The 22338-nt window shown below is 41.2% G+C and overlaps 1 protein-coding gene across 2 annotated transcripts; it reads left to right on the forward strand.

The window, feature by feature from the left end:
• The first annotated feature begins 1923 nt into the window (after nucleotides 1-1923).
• tcerg1b (transcription elongation regulator 1b (CA150)) lies at nucleotides 1924-22324 on the forward strand. 2 transcript variants are annotated; one of them, XM_084940551.1, is made up of 21 exons: nucleotides 1924-2025; nucleotides 4278-4509; nucleotides 5917-6069; nucleotides 7211-7487; nucleotides 7573-7815; nucleotides 10283-10342; nucleotides 11375-11575; nucleotides 12915-13021; nucleotides 13131-13219; nucleotides 13329-13489; nucleotides 14675-14756; nucleotides 14874-15009; nucleotides 15191-15280; nucleotides 15390-15508; nucleotides 17366-17516; nucleotides 17653-17817; nucleotides 18066-18248; nucleotides 18470-18649; nucleotides 18792-18875; nucleotides 20374-20474; nucleotides 21590-22324. In XM_084940551.1, the coding sequence occupies exons 1-21, from the start codon at nucleotides 1979-1981 to the stop codon at nucleotides 21789-21791; spliced, it is 3063 nt and encodes a 1020-aa protein (XP_084796677.1). In that variant the 5' UTR covers nucleotides 1924-1978; the 3' UTR covers nucleotides 21792-22324. The 2 variants fall into 2 exon arrangements, with proteins under 2 accessions (XP_084796677.1, XP_084796678.1); XM_084940552.1 differs by lacking the exon at nucleotides 10283-10342.
• Nucleotides 22325-22338: the final 14 nt, after the last annotated feature.

Raw genomic sequence — 22338 nt, forward strand, 5'->3', positions numbered from 1 at the left:
CTCTCACTGTCCCTCTTCCTCTCTGTTTTTCTTTCCCTCCCTTTCTTTCTCCCCTTCCCATCCCCCAGTCATGTCTGTCTAGTCTGTAATAAATAAAATAAAAAATAAATAAATAATAATAACAAAGGTCAATCAAGTTACCATAATGATCCACTTGGTAAAATTAATTCATTGGGCATCTTTCTTAGCCTTCAGACAATAATTCTGATTGCTAAAGTACCAAACTATTATCTTGCCTCCCAGTATCGATCAATTTGGATCTGGCTACATGCAGAGGGGAGTGAGGTTCGATGGGTTCCAATAGAACAACGTGAGGTGAACCCCATACTATTAAAAGATGTTCTATTTTTAGGTACAAAAAAATGTCTATCCAAGCTCACAAACAATTTGATAATATTAAACACCTTCTGTGCCTGGCAGGAATCCCACTCACTTCTGAAAATAAATATCTCTTTTCTTAGAAGGACACCCCTATGGGGCAACCCTGATCTCTCTCATCATATTGCTGACCCAATATTGCGGGGATGGAAGGACAGAAATATTCGAACTGTTGCTGACTTATACAATAATGATACATTTATTGACTTTCAACAACTAAAGGAAAAATTCAAACTCCCAGGACAAAGTTTCTTCAAATTCCTACAAATAAGAGATTGGGTCGAAGAGAAATTCAAAGGGTTATTCCCCGAGATACCAAAAGAAACTCCTCTTGAAACACATCTTTGCACCAAACCATGGAAGTCAATAAAAGGAATAGCATCTTCTATATATGCTATTACCAATGAAAAGTTATCTGACCATAACAAAGCGTCGATAAAAAGAAAATGGGAGACAGACCTGGGCCATGTCTATGAAGAGGTAGAATGGCACCATTTATTGGAACAGGCACAGACCATGTTAATTTCTACAAAACACAGGCAAATGCAATTTAATATATTTCATAGGATATATTACACCCCTTATAGGTTACATAAAATTGATAATAATTATTCCCCCAAATGCTTGAGATGTAAGGTGACAGATGGTGATCTCCTGCACATGCTGTGGAATTGCCCAGTGATAGAAGAGTTCTGGAGACGGGCCATTGAAATAATCTCAAGGGTAATGGGGATCCAAATCGAACTGGACCCAAAACTATGGATTCTAGGTGACACAGGTTCTATTAATGTGAATTATCATAATAAATATTTTATTTTACTTGCGAGTACTGCAGTGAAAAAATGTATTCTGCTACATTGGAAATCTGAAAATTCTCCAACATTGAGACACTGCACCAAGCACTATTGATCTTCAGGTCAGGTTGATAACTTTAGTCAGAGCTGTTTCTGGCTCTGAAACCTGATTGGCACTTATTAATACTGTGAGATGAAAGGTCTTCATTCAGTTATTTCTTAAAAAAAATATATATATATTTTGCTGAGCAAATAATGATTAGAAATAGGCTGATAATTATTAATTACCAATGGATCCGCAGAATGATAATAGCACATGTGAGAGAAACAGGGAAAATCGTTAGCCGTAAAAAGATGTTGATAATATTTACTAGTGATTTTAAGATGATATCATGCACTTTTAGGTTTGTGACTACATTTCAGAATGAAGGCCTTCCAGTAAGTGCAGGGCGTTTCCACTATATGGTGTACTGCCACTTCTTTTAAGTAGCGGAATGCCATCTCAACAGGTGTAAATCAAACAAAACACGGACACCAAAACACAAGTGGAGTGTGTGCAAATCTCCAGTGATTAGAATCCGCCTTATTATCAACAGCACGGAGCACCGACTGAACAAAGACATCATGAAAAATGGGACCCAAACGGACCAATGAACACTTTACTGAACGTTCGCAAGAAAGACAATATCCAATCACAGTCCACGCAGCTCGAACTGTATCGTGACTGAGGTCCGCGCCTGGCGAATAGGAAAAGTAGTCACCGTTAAGGGGCGTTTCCAGGAAGAGAGCGGTTACATTTTCCTGTAATGGCGGACCAGGCAGAGAGCGAGACTATCGGGTTCAACGACAACAGGTCAGATAACAGCGAGTAAAGCGTTAAAATGATTATTAACCGTGGGTAATATAAAGCATTTGCGGACATTTAATATGCAGCTGGTCTGCGTTGCTTTTGGTTCAGTGGTGTTGATATGTGGCGCTCGTGCATGTCAATGTAGCCACGCCAGCTAACTAGCTTCCAGCTAGCTAGCCCCCGTGTTGAAGAGCGGCTCGATTTCTGCTCTCCGGCACGCGGTAAACATGGGCCAGACAGATTAAACAGACAGATGTTTACCTCTCACGCAAGGCCACCCCAATCACCTGGCTTTGTGCTTGGACTCAAACGTGGCGGTTGTTATCAGTTATATCCAGCTAGCAAAAATATGCTAAAGTGATTGGAAAGTAGCTGTTTTAAATAGACAGAAAAAAGGTTGATGTTAGCCCGATTATCACAAGACGACATTTGCTGAATGTTTGTGTTCATCTACGGCCAAGCGGGCATAACCCTGAAGGGTTCAGCATGTAGATATGAGGGAATATAAATACCACAGAGTCTGAATGGACAACCCGTCCACGTCACACCGTCATCAAACAGCCTTGCATAGCAATTAAGTAAATTTACCCTAAATGATGTCCTTAAGTAGAATCCTAAGGTATTTGTAATAAGGAACATGTATCTGTGAAGGTTCTCAGTCATCCAGGTCATCGTAGTCTAAGGAGCTTGGAAAGAAAAGCGTCTGGACTGGACTGAGTTGCTTGAATAAGGAACATGTATCTGAGAGACATAGTTACAAGTTACTGAAATGAATGTGTTATACACCATCCAGTCAACTGGTTAGAAAAGCGAGCAGTATTTACAGTCCGTACATGTAAATGTATGTTTATGCATCAGTAATAACAGTTCACAAGTGCAGCATGCAACAGAGCTCATGTTGGTGTCTGATGGATACTTTAGCGATACACTGATTGTGAAATTCTAGGCAAATTCGGATTAAAATGGCAGTTTAGGTGATGGGCAATGGCCCAGAGTTTATTTTTTTATTTACTTATATATATTTGTTTATTTTTTGTGTCAGAGAACCAGAGAAATCTTTCATTTCTATCATAGCATCTTTGAACATTTAGCCAGCATTAAATTGTTGCGACGTAACACAAAGCTTCTGCTTCATATTAGAGTGGTTTTAAGTTGTGCTATTGCTACTTTGCTTTGATAATAGGTCTGAGCACTTCTTCCGCTGCTGTTTGCTGGCCCATTTCTGCAGCAAGTCTGACATTAGTCAGCAGAAAGTGTTTGTATTCATTGCTAACCATTCCTGGCTTATACTGCAGCTTCCTCGATTGTAAAATTACAATATTAAGATGTTAATATGATATTACAGATGTTATTACTTTTGTAGTGTAATTTATTTTTGGATTGTGAAGGATAATTTGTCATTGCACTGTATAATTTGTACTGTATGTTAGGGCTGTTCGATATAACAATATATATCGGATGACGATATAAAAACGTCTATGTTTTATTTTACGCTATCGTTTGTTTCGTGGTGTCGCAAAATAAACTGTTTACGGCAATATTTTTTCATAGTTTTGATGGTCACTGTAGTGGCTATATTAATTTCTTAAAGTTCTCTCGTTCTCTTATATTTTATATAACCACACTACGGACGGACAAGCGCCGGTTTTTATGCGTTGTGGTTAGCAACAACGACGGTAACAGCATCGCGTGTCCGCTTGTTTATGTTCCACATAAACCTTTCACAATAAAGCTCAAGATCCTGTTGAGACTTTTCAAAATAAACTGAATCACGTGAAAGAGCAGATTATTTACGGATGAGAATTAAAAAAGAGCCGCCAGGTGCTAAAAAATAAACCTTAGAGTCAAACGTTAGAACAGGCTTTTCCCCGCAGCACTCCGTGTAATAAATACTCACAAAGAAAACGGCGGCCGTTACATCTTATGTCTAAAAATGTATAGTTTCATGCAGCGGTTAAAACACTCGACTCCAGCTACATGACGCCCAGCTGGAAACACTTCCTGCAAGACGAGCTGCCCGAGATTCACAGAATTTACAGAAAATGTTACATTTTTGTGATTTATATCGTTATCAGGACGATATAATTCTTATATCGGGATATGAGATTTTGGTCATATCACACAGCCCTACTGTATATTTAATAATTAAGCTGATAATTGCTTTCTGCACTCTTTTCAAAGGCTTTATTTACAGTTTAGTGTTATGTTAGTATTGATCATAAGCTTTAACTATAACTTTTATTATGTTGTGCCAGAATGGCGCAGCAGGCGGTGCGGTTTCGTGGCCCTGCGCCTGCACCTGCGCCTACACAGACCCCAGTGTTAAGAGGCCCACCACCACTCCTTAGGCCACCGCCGCCTCCTTTTGGGATGATGAGGGGACCTCCGCCACGACCTCCGTTTGCACGTCCACCCTTCGACCCCAGCATGCCACCAATCCCTCCACCAGGAGGGATGCCTCCACCTATTGGGCCTCCCCACCTACAGGTAACTGCTCCACATTCTTTTACAAGCATGGTTTTCATCATGGAAATGTTACCCTCTTGTGGTGTAGGGTTGTTAAAAAAAATCAATACTTGATACTCACTTGCAACAATATTGATACCAACAGTCCTGTCTTTCCTTCCTCCATGACACACAACTTCACATGGCTCCTCCTGTCATTACCAGCTGTAGTAGTTAACGTTCATAACACTGAACAACACTTTAAGAGGAATTTTTAAGGTTAGTAAAGCTCCTGTTTCAACAGCATGAAAGTATTAAATAGATAAAAATGTTAACCCGACCAGTGCACACATTAACATTAGCTATTTAACTATTGTCAGTTACCCAACAGCCTTGTTAGCTGTCTGTTATTAGTAACGTGTTGGCTAGCGGACTGTAGTTAGAAAAATGATGAATAATTATTGCAGGTTGAACGAGTGGCTGATCGAATACTTAGCCATGGCAGAGGTGGTTATGGAGAAACAGAAAACCTGGCAGGTTCCTGGCTGTACAGAGCAGGGAGTGAACCGTAGCCGAGCTAAGCAGAAAGGGAAATGTGGTGAACTAATCCAAGCAAATAAAGACGGAAATCTGGAGCAGGAAATCAGGCGGTTTCAATTCTTAACGCAGAGTTGGAGCAGTGTACATGCTGGATAAGAGCGAGGCTGCAGGCAGATGTGAACTAGATAATTAACTTTAACTTTTTTACCTCTACAATAATTTCTAAAAAAATATGTTTCTTTATTTCATGTAGCCAGCTGTGAGGGCTTTTTCACAGTGAGTGCAAGTTGAGGATATGACTTCTTCGCCATTTATTCTGGTGATGTAGGATGGATTTAAAATCTTCCTCATGGTATCAGAAATGGTATCAAGTATTGTCATGGGTTTTGGTATCAAGTTTAAAATTCTTATATTGCGACAACCCTATTCTGGCGACGTGCTCACAATGGTTTTTGAGACGAAGTGAATTGAGTTATTATTTTAAGTTATTGAATACGCATCGATCAGCCGTGTAGCCCCAGGTAGAGTCTGCAAAGAAGAGTGTGTCCTTCTCTGTTACAGCATAACAGCAGTATTAACTCTTAAAAGGAGGGGCAGACAATAAGGAAGCATATGACTAATCTTTGTTTTATAATCTCTTTGGGTTCATGATTGATTCTTTGGTGCAATGTCATTTTTCTCTTGTAAAATACAGTAATGATGCACAAATCTCCCTAATTGGAATCCAAAAAGGCCAATTAGCATCAACTGCTGGCTGAGCCCTCCACTGCTTGTGACTGTGCACTTTTCTGTATCCTCTACAGACACATTATGTTGGAGGATAGAGTGCTTTAATGGGATAATTTAGACTCTCAGTTCTGCTCTTTATTATATGAAAGCTAAATTCTGTGCCCTCTCTTTTTTATGTAGAGACCTCCGTTCCTTCCCCCTCCTATTGGTAACCTGCCACCTCCACCAGGAATGCTGTTTCCTCCTGGGATGCCCCCCGTTCCCGCATCTGGAAACCCTGCGCTCAACCCTGCTGAAGAAATCTGGGTAGAGAACAAGACGCCAGAAGGAAAGGTAAGGTGGAGGTCCTATGAAAGCAGATAGCAGGCATCCTCAAGATGATATGTGTAATAAATAAGTTGATTGCACTAAAACAGCTTTAATAATAATTTGTGCACACATAGTTAAAGCCGGTTAGAGGAAATGACAGCAAATCATCGAATTATTTTGCTTGATATTAGGTTGGAAATTATGGTTGCATCAATATTGTCTCTAATTAAAAGTGGTGTGTTGTGTTTTTTTTTTTTTTTAATTAGATTTTTACAGTTTGCTTAATTCCTTAGTTGGTAGAACAAGAAATCTTGCTTAGCCTGAAATATATTGGCTGCTGCCCCTAGAAGCTCAGTCATCAGACTCGAGCTGTCAAGTTCCCATATTGGTTACTTGGTTTTACTTGGTTTGCATTTCAGTCACCGTTGGAAGACAACAAGGCTGCTAATAACAGTTTTTAACATATTTCCATTGTCATCAACTCACTGTAAATGTTGCTGTCATCTTTTCAGAACTAGTTAATCGGGACCTACCTTTTGAGTGTAGTTATAATTGATAAGCCTATTAAGTGGGCACCTGCCACTCTCCCAGTCACTGTACTACTACTTATCATGTCATCTGCCTCCAAGTCTTCCATCCTTCTCTTATACCAACCCACTGCATGTTCTCCTTCACTGAATCTTCTCTGTGGTCTTCCTCTTTTCCACCTGCCTGGAAGCTCCACTTTTAACATTCTTTGTCCAATATATCCACTAACCCTCCTCTGCACATGTCTAAACCCTCTCAACCTTGCCACTATAACTTAGTCTCTAAATTGTTCAACCTGAGCTGGTCCTTCTTATATTTTCATTTTGAATCATATCCTTTCTGGTCACTCTCAATGAAAATCTGTGCATTTCCAGCTTTGCCACCACCAGCTCAGCCTCTTGTGTTTTTGCCACGTACTCCAAACCATGTGTCAAAGCAGGTCTCACTAACATTTTGTAAACCTTCCTTTTCACTTTTGCTGTATTCCCTAAATCAGAGCTCTGCTGTAACAAGATTAAATTTTTGTTATTAATTATTTGTAATGCAATACAAATTGTTCTTTCATTTTTTTGTAATCATAAAAACCAGATTTTTTTCACAATATTTCAAAAAAACTGTGATTGTTTCTCATTCACAGACATATTACTACAACGCCCGGACCAGAGAGTCATCATGGAGTAAACCTGATGGCGTGAAGGTCATCCAGCAGTCTGAGCTCAACCCTCTTCTCGTGGCTGGGGCTGCAGGTTCAGGGGCAAATGTTGGGGTGACCGCCAGCTCAAGCAGTGTCAACACTACAGCAAGCACAGCAGCAGCAGCCTCCCCTACTCAAGCTCCATCCTCGGCCCCCTCCCGCACACTCACCTCCAGTCCAGACTCCATCACCACCCATTCCCCCTCTGCGAGCATAGCAGGTAAACAGCACCTCATCAACATCTCACACTCACACACACACAAAGCAAGAATAAAACCAAAAGTACTTCTTTTTCTTCCCAAAAGCCACCGTTGTAGCAGACCTCCCTCCTATTGCCACAGTGACCTCATCTGTTGCTGTTTCTCCGGTCACTGTGGTGACTGTTTCCACGGTGCCATCTCCTGTTACAGCAGTGCAGACCGTGCCACTGCTGCCAGCAGCCCTGCCTCACAGTGTGGCCCAGCCCACCGCAGCCATACCTGCCTTCCCTCCTGTCATGGTGCCACCTTTCAGGGTGCCTTTGCCAGGCATGCATATCCCTCTACCAGGTGAGAATGAGACACGAAAACCTTTAGTCAAGCTGTACATGTATATACTGTAATGACTATTCTGCCTCATTGGGCCATGTTTTTAAATGTTTTGTCCACCATGGCCTGCTGCTATTGATGTAAGGCTGTCTTTTACAGTCCAGGAGGGTTTTTTGTATCTAAGGTCTTCTAAAATATTTGGATGTACATATGATTCAATCCAGTCAGGTGTGCACAAGACACGTAGGGCTGGTTATAGGGTGTATGATTCTCCTGAATGCTATTCTTTGGACTCCAGGCATTTTAGTGGTAATCAAAAGGGAACGTTTGGTCAGCAGAACTGCCACAAATTTGATTTAAATATAATTAGTGTTGTGATTTTTAGCTTTAATTACATTTAAGTAAAAAGAGAAAGAGAGAAAATGTTAGAAACAGCCCCAGATTCCTGCTCTTTTACACTGCATAGCAAAGAGACAGTGATTGTTAGACCTCATTCATGTAGTCAGTCACTAACCATGTGGACCACAGGTTGCTAGGGAAAAATGTGTATTCCCCAACTGTTTGGTTGCAGGCTGTCACATGGTGAAATCAATTGCAAAGAAGGTGCTGCATCTTCTCTTCTTCTTCTTAGTCTCTGAGTTGTAGTGATCTTCCAATCTTCTAAACAAACAATAAGCGACCTCCTCAATCTGCTAGCAACCAAAGCAATAACAAGGAGTTTTTTATGCAGTACCCTAGGGTTTGGCGATTGGACGAATATATCGACTATCGATGATAGTTTTTACAAGGGTGTTATTTATTTATTTGCCCATGAGTAAGTTTGCTAATAATGATGGAGCAGTCAATAGAAAAAAATAATAACGCTGTTTTAACTGCACCCTCCTCAGAGTGCGCCCAAATGCTTGTTGATGGAGCTGCAGAAGCTGGTGATAGCCTAGCATACTCAGCTGGATGGTGGACACGTACATGCTCATGCAAGCTAACCGTGTTTAAGTACTCAGCTCGCGCTAAACGTCTGCAAAAGTGGCACACCACTTTGGTTACATCCTTAGGTTTGCCCCTTTCATCTGGTTTAACGCCTAAGAAATCCCAAATTGTCGACTTTATATTTTTTTTAGTGCTGTCAGCGTTAACGTGCCTTCATCACGTTCCTTCCCCCTCAGCTTTAATGGAAGGAATTTCCATTTAACCCATCTGGAGCGCAGACTGAGTCAAAATCCCTGAAATGTCTCTGTCAACTCATTTTGGCAGTCCAAATTTTGTTCATTCTGCGCTCCAGATGGGTTGAGAGTGTTAAAAATTTTAATCGTGATGACTGCATTTAAGCCGCGTTAACGCTGACAGCTGGGTTTGGGGTTTTTTTTTTGGGGGGGGGGCTAGTTCATCAAACCAAATCAGTCCGTGCATGATTATATTGCCCTGCCCATCAAAAACTCTGCGATTATATCGCCCATTGGCGATTGTTGGACTGACAATTGCCAGTTGGAAAATTTTTACATATCGCCCAACCCTACAGTACCCTCATCATGACCGATTTCACCCAGCGACATCCAGCAACTGCTTGCCAACCAGTTGGGAAATACACATTTTTTTACTTCCAAATGAAGGTTGCCAGGGGGTCACTGACCAGATTCTAGGGTTGTAGGAGAGCAAAAGATCAGTTTGCGATCTCTCTCCTTTTTTGAGTGTAAGAGATGAAACTGAATAATTACAACAATAAAGAAGAATCCACAGAGTCAAGTATTTGGATACAGCCTCACTCAGTACTGCAGATAGCAACTTTTTTTTTTTTTTTGGGGGGGGGGGGGTCTGGGTAGAAACTCAGATTTTTATTTTATTTTAATTGTGACTTTATAGTGCAGTCATAAAAACATTCGCCTGATGTGTGAAAGATCCCCAGGTCAAGACTGGGAAGAGGCACAGATACTTGGGAGGGTTGTGTCAGGAGGGTGTAAGCATCTGTGCCAAATCTTACATGTAGATTCATCTGCGTTGGTGACCCCTTGTGAATAAGGGAGCACCCAAAAGAAGCTTTATTATTGTTGTAAATATTAACAACAAAAGATTTGGGTAGCCAGCAGGCTCCAGCTCCAGCCCATTATTTAGATCTAATTTAAAGTGAAAGGTCATGCAGGTGGATAAATTTATTGCCAGCTAAAATCAAAATTGGCTGAAAGCACACCTCAATTAGGACAGATGGTTTTCAAACGTCAGACTTGGAATCTCCTGATTGACGGTGTTGTTATTATGGATTCATTCTCTCAGATGTGCCATCAATACGGGCCGTACGTTATGTTGTGCAGCTGATTCCTGACATCTTTAAATATACTACAGCCACATGAATTTCAACAGAGGCAGAAAAAAAAATCTGGTTGTGTGTTTTGTCTGAACTGGGCCAAACATATACAAGCTCTTACACAACATGGTAGCTGATATCTAGTGTCCTGCTGTGTTCAACCAGATGCTTGCTTGTCCGTTGTTCTTGCAGGTGTAGCAATGATGCAGATAGTAGATGCAACCTGTGTAAAGGCAGGCCCCAGCGCCAACGGTAAACACCCAGCCGCTCGCCTATCAGATCTACAGTAGATGGCATGGTAGTGAATGATGTCTACATGCGTAGTCTGGTGTATATGCAGACCCACAAACAGTGGCATGGTGTTGAGTGCTGTGAACATGGTCCATTGGGTGTACAGTGGTGAAATTCCTTCCATTAAAGCTGATAGAAACAGAAGCTTAATTTTGTTTCCATGATCAGAGAGGGTGATTAGATAGTCACGTGCAGTGTTTCATTCTCATCTTGTGTGACATCTTTTCTAGTTTCTTCTTAACTGAATTCTTCCACCCCACTTTAAAAAAAAGAAGAAGAAGAAGAGAAGCAAACATACAAGAACATGATTTAACTTTAAATAAATGATACTGACACTGATTCTTTGAACCGGAAGGGGGTAATTTTTTGCTGTTAACTGTTCTAAATTGTTAGATGTTACTGAGTTGTTGGTTGTTGGGTCATTTTTAGGCATGTGGTTGTCGACTGTAAACAGGTTCTTTTTGTTTGTTTTTTTAAGAAAGGAGTGACCATCTTTATATTTTAAGGGCAGTCTCATTGTTGTGTCAGGGCTTTGGTAGTGTAACGGTTAGGGCTACATGATGTATTGTTGTGTTCGTCCTCCTTTGTGGCATGGTTGTGTGTTTGTGGTCACTACTGTATTTGTCTGTTTGTGTGGCCTGTGTTCATTGTCATATAGTTGCTTGTTCAAAGCATTTTAGACGTGAAGAGTTTCTTTCACAAAAATCACAATACCCTCTCTTTTTATTTTCCCTCGTCTTGCTCTGCTTGATGAGCAGACAAACCCTCACAACGACAGTTTTTAGCTTGCAGTGAGTCATTCTTACCTCTGGTTTTACTAAGATGTGGGGTTTTTTGTTGTTATTATCACCACATGTTGGTAACAGTCTGGGTCATGAAATCGCCTTCATTAATGTCTAAACTAATGCCATTGTAGCTAGTGTTAGTGGCTCAGACATAAAGATGACACTCAGCCAACAATGGTCTCTCTCTTCCCTGTATGACTGCTGACAGGCATGCTTCCTGGTATGGGCCCGCCTTTAGTTTCCGTGATGCACCCCCAGCTGACACTCTCGGCAGCTCCTGCTTCCATGGCTGGATCATTGCAGCTCCCCGAGTGGTCAGAGTACAAAACAGCAGACGGGAAAACGTACTACTACAACAACCGGACGCTAGAGTCCACTTGGGAGAAACCACAGGCTGTGTTGGAGAAAGGTAGGCTTTGCTGACGTGGTGAAATTTTTAGTTTGACATCATGTGTCTTATCCAGTATTATCCTTTTGAGCTATGAGTTTTTCCCAAAACTGTGCTATCTGTTAGCTATCTGTTATCTGTATTTTAAAAAAAGAGAGACTTGTGTTCTTTTAAATGCAAATCAAATAGTGGGTCTAGCTGAATTTCTTTTCAAATCTTCTAAATCTTCTAAAATGTTCCAAAAATCTGTAATAACGATTTTTCTGCACTGCAAAACACAGGAAACGATGTTGCTTCAGACTCGTCATTTTTACATACACTCACCCGTCACTTCATTAGGTACATCTGTTGCACTGCTCTATGTAACTGGCCCATCTGCTATCTTTAGGCATGTAGATATAGCCAACATGATCTGCAGAATTTTGCAATGAGCATCAGAATGGGGAAGAAAGGTGATTTAAGTGACTTTGAACATGGCATGGTTGGGGTAGTGCAAGACAAGCTGATCTGAGTTTTTCAAAAACTGCTGATCTGTTGGGATTTTCCTGCACAACCATCTCTAGAGAATGATCTGAAAAAGAGAAAATATCCGATAAGCAGCAGTTCTCTGAAAATGCTGGGGTCAGTTTTTGCTCTGACATTCAGATGGCAGGGTCAGAATCTGGTGTGAACAACATTAAAGTATAGCTCCACCCTGCGTTGTATCAATACTTCAGGCTTCTGCTGATGGCCCCTTTTGCCAAACGAATATTATTTTGAAGCCACAGCCTACCGCAGCATTGCTTCTGCCCGTGTCCATTGCTTTATGATCAGAGTGTACCTGTCTTCTCATGGCTGCTTCCAGCAGGATAACACGTCAGGTCACAAAGCTCAGATCATCTCAAACTGGCTTCTTTAACATGAAAATTAGTTCACTGTACTCAAATGGCCTCCACAGTGTCCAGATCTCAGTCCAGTCTTTGGGGTATGGTGGTATTTGTGTCATAGGTGAGCAGCCAACAAATCTGCTTCATGCTGTCATGTCAATATGGACCATAAAAAGTTAAAATAGTTCTGGAGGTTAAAGGAGGTCCAACCTGGTGCCAGCAACGTGTACCTAATGATGTGACTGGTGAATGTATGGCCACAGTATCCAGTTAGTTTGAAGCTTGTATACACTGATTCCCAGTCCTGCTGAGATTTCAGGCTCCAGATCATTCAGTGGAAGAGTTAATTAAATTAAAAGGGCTCATTCTCAGTTTTACCAAACTCATAGGCTATAACCACTTAGACTTTCTTGTCAGACCAGATGTAAAGCCAAACATTAGTTATCTCACCGTCCGCATTTATGTCTGTTTTTTTTCTCCTCCCTTCTCTGTAGAAAAAGAAGCAGAAAAGGCAAAAGAGCGACTTGCCCAGGAGGAAGCTGAGGCAATGGAGATGGAGGATAAGGAGAACAAAATGGAAAACACTAATAATGAGAAGGAGGTATCTGATTAACCACTTGCACTGCCAAGCCAAAACAGATTGAATCCAGTAAACCATCTGAAGGTAGCAGCAACAGAGAACCATTTCTTGTTTTTTTCTCTTTATCAAGGAGACAAAAGAAGAAGAGATGACGGAGGAGGAAAAGGCAGCTCAGAAAGCCAGGCCTGTAGCCACCAACCCTATTCCTGGCACGCCATGGTACAGACTCTGCATATCACAGCACACTTTCCTTCATGGTATATGGCAGGGCGGTAATATAATGCTGCCCTTTTTTTTCTCTTCTTCTGTGTCTATTAATCTGCTTTAGGTGTGTGGTGTGGACAGGCGATGATCGTGTATTCTTCTACAACCCGACAACTCGGCTCTCCATGTGGGACCGCCCCGAGGAGCTGGTTGGTCGAGCTGATGTTGACAAGCACATCCAGGAGCCACCACATAAGAGGGGTCTGGAGGACAGCAAGAAGACAGGTGTGGATGCAATGTTTTATAAATTATACATTATGTACTGTGAGTATTGATATAGGAAAGGTTTAAGCTAAGAAAGGCATATTAATTATTGTTGTTATTATTATTAGTATTATTATTATTTATTTATTTATGTATGTATTTATTTTTATTTGACGAAGCAACAGGAGTACAGCCTGTGGTCCGAATTTTCAGTCAGATGTTTTCACATTATTGAGTGTTTGTCCTCTTTTCTTTTTCAAGTTACGTCAAGCTTTATGGATTTTCCATAATAACGAGCCACAGAATACATAATGTATTTCTGTTGAAATCAACTTTTTTTCCCCCTATTTTTTTTATTTTGCTTAAAACTACATGTTAGTGAAACAAAAATAAACACTTAAAATATATTCACAGCCTGAAGCAGCTGATATTTAACTTGTTACAGTTCATCTAAATACTGACATATTTTAGGCCCCGGTATATCTGCCACGTTGGACACTTCACGTGCTGCTGGCAACATCATCACACGGCCACTTCTATTCATGCTCACCATTAAGGGGCAAGCTACCATATTCTCCTGTTAGGTGTCGCCACTGAGACAATACTCCCTCATCAGATCTGATATAGGAAGAGAAGAAGTCAAGACCAGAAGCAAAGACTCCAGTGTTTGTTGTTGTTGTTTTGTTTTTCCCCAAATTTTTGCAGCATCTGAATCTGTATAATCAGTCGATCTTTGTGGCTCAGTAGGGATAAAAACTGATACAGTCGTACACTTGTGTCTTCAACCCACCTGTGAGACCTCTGACTTTCACCCTTAACCACCTTTTACTGAACATTACAACGTATCAGTGATCGGAGAGACAGCAGTGATGTAGTTGCACAAATCGGGTGTTTATTTTCTCTCTTTTGGAACAGTAAACCCTGCGCATGACATTTGGGTAGCTGTTCCACTGTTATACAGTTTAGGCTAATTACAGTCAGCTCTGTCAGCGTGGACTTCACAATGGCTGCACGCTGGTAAAACAGCACATGCCCTCAGAACAAACAAATGCTGGGCTTAAACAGTCCAAGTTGAACTAGTAGTCTTTGAAGTTGTGTGGCACTACCTTTTGGCAGGCAGCCCTCTAAAAAAAAAACACAAGTGTTGCAGTCATTCTTGGCTCTCTGTGCTCACTATATTTGTGTTGTGTCTGTGTTCACACACAGGTGTCAGCAAGGAGGATCCAGAACTATCCATTGCTGCTGAAGAGAATCAAGACGAGGAGCCAACCAAAGCCAAAAAGAGGAAGTAAGTCCTATCCCTGTGAAAAATTCCTTTTTTCCTTTCTCTTTTTGATTCATTAACCTTTAAAAAAAAAAAGAATTATGATTCTCTCACCACCACCTCTGTTTTTAACACTTGCAGGAAGGAGGACACGAAAGAGGCAGACTCTGAGAAGGAAGCAGCCATGGAGGCAGAGCTCCGAGCAGCTAGAGAAAGAGCTATAGTGCCACTAGAGGCCAGGATGACCCAGTTCAAAGATATGTTGTTGGAGAGAGGGGTAACACATCTTTTTTTTTTTAAAAAAAAAGAAGTTTGTTTGAGAGAACCACATGAGATGAATTGTTCTCACTTGTTGAGATTTTCTTTCCATTGCACATGCTCGGAAATGTCAAATCTTTCAGGTTTTTGTCAGACACGTGGTCACCGTTTAGTCTTGTTGTTGTCTTTCCTGCCTGTAGGTGTCTGCATTCTCAACTTGGGACAAAGAACTCCACAAGATTGTTTTTGATCCACGCTACCTACTACTGAACCCCAAAGAAAGGAAACAGGTTTTTTTTTTTTTCTTTTTACCCTTTTCTCAGTATTTCTCTGTACTGTATTTTTAGCTGTTACACTTTGTTGCGGTCTTTGAGTCATTTTGGTATAATTGTGCTTCAGGTATTTGATCAATATGTGAAGACACGAGCAGAAGAGGAAAGGAAGGAGAAGAAGAACAAGCTGATGCAGGCCAAAGATGAGTTCAGGAGGATGATGGAGGAGGCGAAGCTCACACCAAGGTAACAGGACAGTCCACTTTTACTACATTTCATAGTGGTTTTATGGGGTCAAATCAGTCACCACTACAATTACCCTCAAAGAAAAGTCTTATTACATTACTCGTTTGCCTCTTTTTTACTAGTACCTACTAAGCTCCGTTCAACCATTGGTTTCGGTCATTTTCCATTACAATTGAGTACCCCCTCAATGTGGGTGGGGTCGTTATTAGGGTTGGGTTTTGATGATCGATTTATCAATTAAAATTGATTCTACCTTGGATAACGTAAAATTGATTCATTAAAATCCTGAATCAATTTTTAAATATACTTTTATTTTGCCCGAAATTCCAGAATCTCAGGTTAAACCTCACAAAATTTCAACAACCACCAAACAGACAGCTAAAACAGTAAATGAGAGCAGGTACACGGATTCTGCACAAAGACGTAAACACAAAGCTCGGACCCGCCGACGGATCAGAATCAGTGAGATGTCGCCTTTCTCACCCGACGGCACGGACATGGTCGGGGCTGAAAGCTGACAGTTCGCTGATTCTGATGTTTCGGCAGGTCCGCGCTTTGTGTTTACGCCCTTTTTGCGCTGATTCTAAAGCTGTTAGTTTTATCTCTCTCCAAACAATATTGACCGAACCAGCAGCAAAAGAAGATCCAAACTACGCTTCATATAAACATCGTCATGAATTCACTCTTAGTTTTGCTGTTTTGCTTCCACCACGATAAAATCACACATCATGCAGAGCTCGCTGTCTCTCTCTCTCTCTGTACTTCAAGAACAGTTTCCCATCTAAAAATATTTTTCCTGCATTATTCGCTTGCTTATTACGCACAAGTCTACCGTTGTTTACAGCACTGTCGGCCGCTGTTTTTTTTTCCTTTTACTTACTTCCGAAAAGAAAGCCTCATTTCTGCTGTTCAATAGGCTTCTGAACAAATGTAAACTTTTTAAAATTATGCAAAATTGCAAAACGCTTAGCTGTGTCTCTAATAAAACCTCTGTAACTTTGCTCTGCTTCACTTCAGCAGCATCAGGTAATGTTCATATGTTGATTAATCACTTTCTTTCGTTTTTGATCTACTGCAGAATATTTTTAAGGTCATCTGCTATAAAATCCCAGGCAAGGAAAGTCGCCTTCATGTTTTTCTGTGTTTTATCCTCCGTTACTTTGACACAAAGGCTGTGATGCTTACACTTTTGATAAAGGCTCGCAACTGTCAGCTTTCTTTTTATAGATATAAAAATATGGAAATGTACTGATACGTGATCAGAATTATAATAGTATAATAGAATAGACTGAGGCAAAATTTCCCCGATTCAAATCGAATTGAATGGAATCGTGGATCGAATCGATTCGGGACCTTGTGAATCGGAATCGAATAGATTCTAGAAATCAGTGACAATACCCAGCCCTAGTCGTTATAGCAAGGTGGTAAGAAAGTGCCGTGATGTAATTTGTATGCAACACAAACACAACACAGTAATGCAGGACATCGAAGCGACATCAGAAGAGAGCTCGACACATGTTGAACAGTTTTTATCCTGTAGCCGCTAAAGGCTGGTCGGCTATGAATGAATAAATGCAGGAACCAGGTAGCGTAGTGTTTTGAAATTCTACCCCCCCCCCCCCCAAAAAAAAGAAGAAATCTACAAAAAAAAATAATTTCAGATGAGTTCAAAGGTCAGGTCCTTGACCTCAAGGTCAGAGGTCAAGTTTTCTGAAAATCAGATGCGTGCATCTACTAGGAGGCTAAGGAGTAGCACTGGCAGCCACCAGTATTTTTGCAAGGTCTTTTTTAGACTTTAAATATCTTTGTACCGGGTGGTTTTGCTTCCTAATAATCAGCATTGTTGCTTTTTTGCAGGACAACATTTAGTGAATTTGCAGTGAAGCATGGCCGAGATCCCAGATTTAAGACCATAGAGAAGATGAAAGACAGGGAGGCTATCTTTGTGGAATTCATCACCGCTATGAGGAAGAGAGAAAAAGAGGACTCCAAGTCTAGGGGAGAGAAGGTAAGACTCACTCACACCTCAAAGTGCACCGTCTTTCTTTCTTAGCCTTAAACTCTCCAGAGTTGCGTCTCTGCTGCTGACGTTGTTTTTACACAGATTTATAATAAAGTTTGACGTGTTTGTTTTTTTCTTTAAGGTCAAGCAGGACTTTTTTGATCTTCTGAGTGAGCAGCACATAGAGGGAGGTCAGCGGTGGAGCAAAGTGAAAGAGAGGCTAGAGACTGACCCGCGATACAAGAATGTGGAGAGCTCTGCACTCAGAGAAGAGCTTTTCAAACAGTTCATGGAAAAACAAGCCAAGGTAGGAGCAGCTTTGTGGAGATAACGTCAGGGTTTATGTGCTGATATCTGATGTGTTCGAAAGCATTCATTGGAATAATAACTGTTTATGTACTTTTAGGGAGGTGCACATGTAATAAATGTTAACTAACTGGACGTTGACCTGATGTATATGGCACCAGCTCAACCTAACTTGTATTTCTAAAAGAGAGAATTTAGTGCAACATATCGAAAGAAGCTTACAGAGACTTCTTGTGATATCACCTGCAGAACGTGGACATTGAGAAGGAGCGAGAGCTGGAACGTCAGGCTCGTATTGAGGCCAGTCTCAGAGAGAGGGAGCGGGAGGTGCAGAAGGCCCGATCAGAACAGACCAAAGAGATCGACCGAGAAAGGGAACAGCACAAGAGGGAGGAGGCCATCCAGCATTTCAAAGCTCTAATGTCTGACATGGTGAGGTGCTCTGCAGAAACACTGGGGTGTGAAAAAACACATGCTCTTATCATGTATGAGTTTCATTAAGTTGTGATCAGTGTTTGTCAAAAAGTGTTTGAAATGTTACAGTTCATGTGTTGCTTATTTTGGGGATAATCCTACTAGATGGGTTTTTTTCCCCCTCTTTGATCCCTTCAAGCAGTTTTTTTTTCACGGCTGTTTTTGCATTCGCCCTTTAGGTCCGTTCTTCTGATGCAACATGGTCAGACACACGTCGTAACCTGCGGAAAGACCATCGCTGGGAGTCAGCATCACTGCTGGAGAGAGAGGAAAAGGAGAAGCTGTTTAATGAACATGTAGAAGCGCTGGCCAAGAAAAAGAAGGAACATTTCAGACAACTGCTGGATGAAACCAGCATGGTAAGAAGTGAAAAAACGGGACAGAAAAAGGTGCCAGAAGTCATTTTATACGTTATATATATAATACGTTATATATGATAGATCTGCAGCTCGATCACTGACAATTTTAAAGAAAAGGCTGTTGTTTTTGTGTGTGTTGTAGATTACTCTGACAACCACATGGAAGGAGGTGAAGAAAGTTATCAAAGATGATCCTCGCTGTATTAAATTCTCTTCCAGTGACAGGGTAAGACGTTATGGGCTCCAACCCATCTTTATATTATTATAAGCTGATAAGAGATTAGTCGTGTTGCAAAAGTACGTCACAAGAAAGCAGTATTGCTCTGTAGTGTGTCTCTTGCAGTGTGTTTGTCTCTTTCACTTAAAATCTCACTTAATGCCACACCTTAGGAGTAAACACCCTGTAGCAGTCTTCACAGCTGCTTCTTATCCTATTCCAGTGTTTTTCTTAAATTTTTGCTACTATAACTTTGCACTGTCCACGTTCTGCTGTGATACAACAGATTTCCCAGGTGTGGGACTAATAAACCTTATCTTATCTTATCTTATCTTATCGCCAGTCTAAACAAAAGAATCGGATAATTCAAAAGTGAATTATAAATCCAGTCCTGCTCCATGTCTCTTCAGTCAGCCCAAAAGATGATTTGACTTAAAACTGCAGACTAAAAGCGCGTCTAATAAAATCCAAACCATGAATCCGAATTTATCAAGAGGGTAGTGAAAGTGATGCTGTATCTCTCGCTCTCTGCTGAATCTTCGGTGGTGTGTGTGGTAATTATTGTGGATAAACTCTCTCTGTTGTTCAGCGAAATGCGAGAAAGGGGAAGTCCAGAAAATTCCAGAGTTCAAATGTCTCAACTTTCGCTTTCAATGTGCTCTGCTGTTTGCAGCATAAAAACATCACCATCGTTTACAGAAGGACAGAAAAAGGACAAATACTCTATTTTTTTTTTTTCTTTATTAAAACAGCAATTAATTCATTTTTTGCTTAGTTTAAACCCATGTTGGTTGTTGCCATAAGGTGGTGCTGGATCTCCTGATCACCTTTGGTTGCGAGCTGAGACGCCAAGAATACATAGTGCCAATTAACCTTTTGAAATCCATTACATAGGTGTGTCTACAAGGAGGCTTTCTACTGAGTTTGAGCCCTCAAAGTGGTTTCTTACTAGAAGCCTCATTCACTCATCACACACACATTCATACAAGCAGTTTTTTGTGTATCATTCGCACGCGCTCACACTCCAATGGATGGATTTGGGGAAGCTTAAAAGATTTAAATGGATGGGGGTTCAGATACATTGACATGCAGAGTAGGGGGACCCACGAATTGAACCGCCGACCTTCCGATTAGTAGACGCCTGAACCGCATCCGTCCTATTCAAGGAAACATTTAGATCGAAGCAAACGCTAAATTACAAATTAAATGTCAGCATGAAAAAAACAACACATGCATGAATTCACTCTATTATTCAAAGGCTTCTTGTAATCAAATGATTACTTTCATCGTCATGATCTGAAGGACTTGGCAGCTTACGTTGTTTTGGATTCATGTGGTGTTTCTATTCATAATCCTACCTCTACAATGAAAGCTGTTGCCTGTGGACTGCAAACCTTCTCAACAGTGGCTGATATATCTTAAACATATTATAATGTGAGTTTAATTATTCGTGCGAAGTACACTTCCATTTTCTGGAGTTCTGACTTCTGTTTGTCCTTGTTTGTAGAAGAGACAGCGGGAGTTCGAAGACTACATCAAAGACAAATACATCACAGCCAAAGCTGACTTCAGGACACTGTTAAAGGAGACAAAGTTCATCACATACAGGTCTGTGCTTTGTTTCACATATGTTCAGTTTGCATAACCCGACACAGTTGTGCCCCTTCTTAGGAACTTGTTATAAATAAAGCTCATCTAGTCTTTATTTCTCTGCAACTTTAAGCAGATGGTGTGTTAGATGTTTAAGTGGAAAACTGGTGTGGGTGAAATCTGAGTTATTTTATTTTTTATAACAACACTGGAAGATTCTTGCACAGGTTGCATGACTTGAAACTGTAGTCTGCTTAATAGTGAGAATATCTGAATTACAGTTTTTTGTCCCTGTATCCCCACTGGCCTGCACTCACACTGCGCTGCACACGATTCACACCTGAGTATGCTTAAGTTTGTCTCAGCAGCTCGCTAGTCCTTGATGTGCACACACAGAGCGCAGTGAGGTTCAACATTTTCAGAATCAGAATGCCTTTTATTGTCTACAGTGTTAAAATAATACAACGTAACAGAAGTGCTACTCCCAAAATAAAGAACACTACAAAAACAAGCCATTCACACAATAATCCAAGCCCTCTCAGTAAAAGATAATAAATAATTTTTAATATGAAAGAGTCGAGAATTAAATAGAACATCTCATAGTGTATTGCAGTAATCATGCTTGATGTAGCACAGCTGAATAAAAACAGCTCTTTAATCTACGTGTCCTTGTTTTCATGGACCTGTAGCATCTAGCACAGGTCAAACAGTGAGTGCAGAATGAGATCTGTCTTTAGTGACTCTTATATAAAGCTCTTGAGTGGTGTCTTGCTTCTGCAGTCTCTTTGATTGCAACAGAAGACCAGAGCCAGTGATCTTTTCTGCTGGTTTTATTACCCTCTGCAAGATCTTTTTTTTTATCTGCTGCAGAGCATCCAGGATGCAACATTGTTACATTTTGTAGCTTCATGAGGACCAATTTTTAGAAGTGGTGACATGCTGTCAGTTAACACAGCTATTTTTACTGAAGGCAGCTATATGCAGCATGCCTGAGTCCAACTAAATCGGGCTGACGTCTTAAAAACATTCAGCTCTAGAGCGAGGAGACTCCATCCCCGGGACTCGGAGAGGGTGCTGTTCATCTTATTGTATTCCTGCTTGTGAGCGCGCTCTCCCTGTCTCCTTGTGCCCAGGTCGAGAAAGCTCATCCAGGAGTCGGAGCAGCATCTGAAGGACGTAGAGAAGATTCTTCAGAACGACAAGCGGTACCTTGTTCTGGAGTGTGTCCCAGAGGAGCGCAGGAAGCTCATCATGTTCTACATTGAAGATCTAGACCGCCGTGGCCCGCCACCTCCTCCCACCGCCTCTGAGCCTACCCGACGATCTACCAAGTGACCAATCTAATTACTGTCTTGGCCAGTGCTGTACTCCTCTTCGCCCTCCCTTTGGCCAGAGCATGCCCTCCCCTCAGCACCCCTTGATCTCCGCTCTCCAGGCCCACGGCTGGCCATGCAGTGTTTTTTCAGGGGGTTACGTTGCTTAGATGTGTACCATAGAGATGAACGGTTAACGTCTCTGTGTTATGTCAAAGTCATGAAAAAGCCCTGCGTTTGAGGCGCAGGGACTAGAGGTTACCTGATCCCAAGGTGACCCTTAACCCCTCACCTCTGGCTGACCACATTAGAGGGAGGAGGGATAGCAATGAGGCTGCAGGTTGTGCAGCCACACAGGTGTAAGATAGCCGATGTAAATGAGGTTGAGTGTGTGTATGCATGTGATTGAGGCGTCCTTAAGCCTTACAGATCCACTGTGCCAGGTCATCTTTTCAGCGGCTCAGTGTGAATGTTAGTTTCTGCTCAGTGGTTTACTCCAATGTTGCAGCAGCTTCTCTGTTGAATGAAATAAAGACGACTTCCACTGTTTTTCAATATGCTGTGCTCTG

The sequence above is a fragment of the Perissodus microlepis genome, chromosome 10 (genome assembly GCF_051167445.1).
Source record: "Perissodus microlepis isolate ML-2025 ecotype Zambia chromosome 10, ASM5116744v1, whole genome shotgun sequence".
NCBI lineage: Eukaryota > Metazoa > Chordata > Actinopteri > Cichliformes > Cichlidae > Perissodus > Perissodus microlepis.

Coding starts and splice junctions, on each gene's coding strand:
- tcerg1b (XM_084940551.1), top strand. CDS start 1,979: ATGGCGGACCAGGCAGAGAGCGAGACTATCGGGTTCAACGACAACAG. Junction 4,510..5,916: donor TTGGGCCTCCCCACCTACAG/GTAACTGCTCCA, acceptor TTTTTTATGTAG/AGACCTCCGTTCCTTCCCCC. Junction 13,490..14,674: donor GGAGGACAGCAAGAAGACAG/GTGTGGATGCAA, acceptor GTTCACACACAG/GTGTCAGCAAGGAGGATCCA.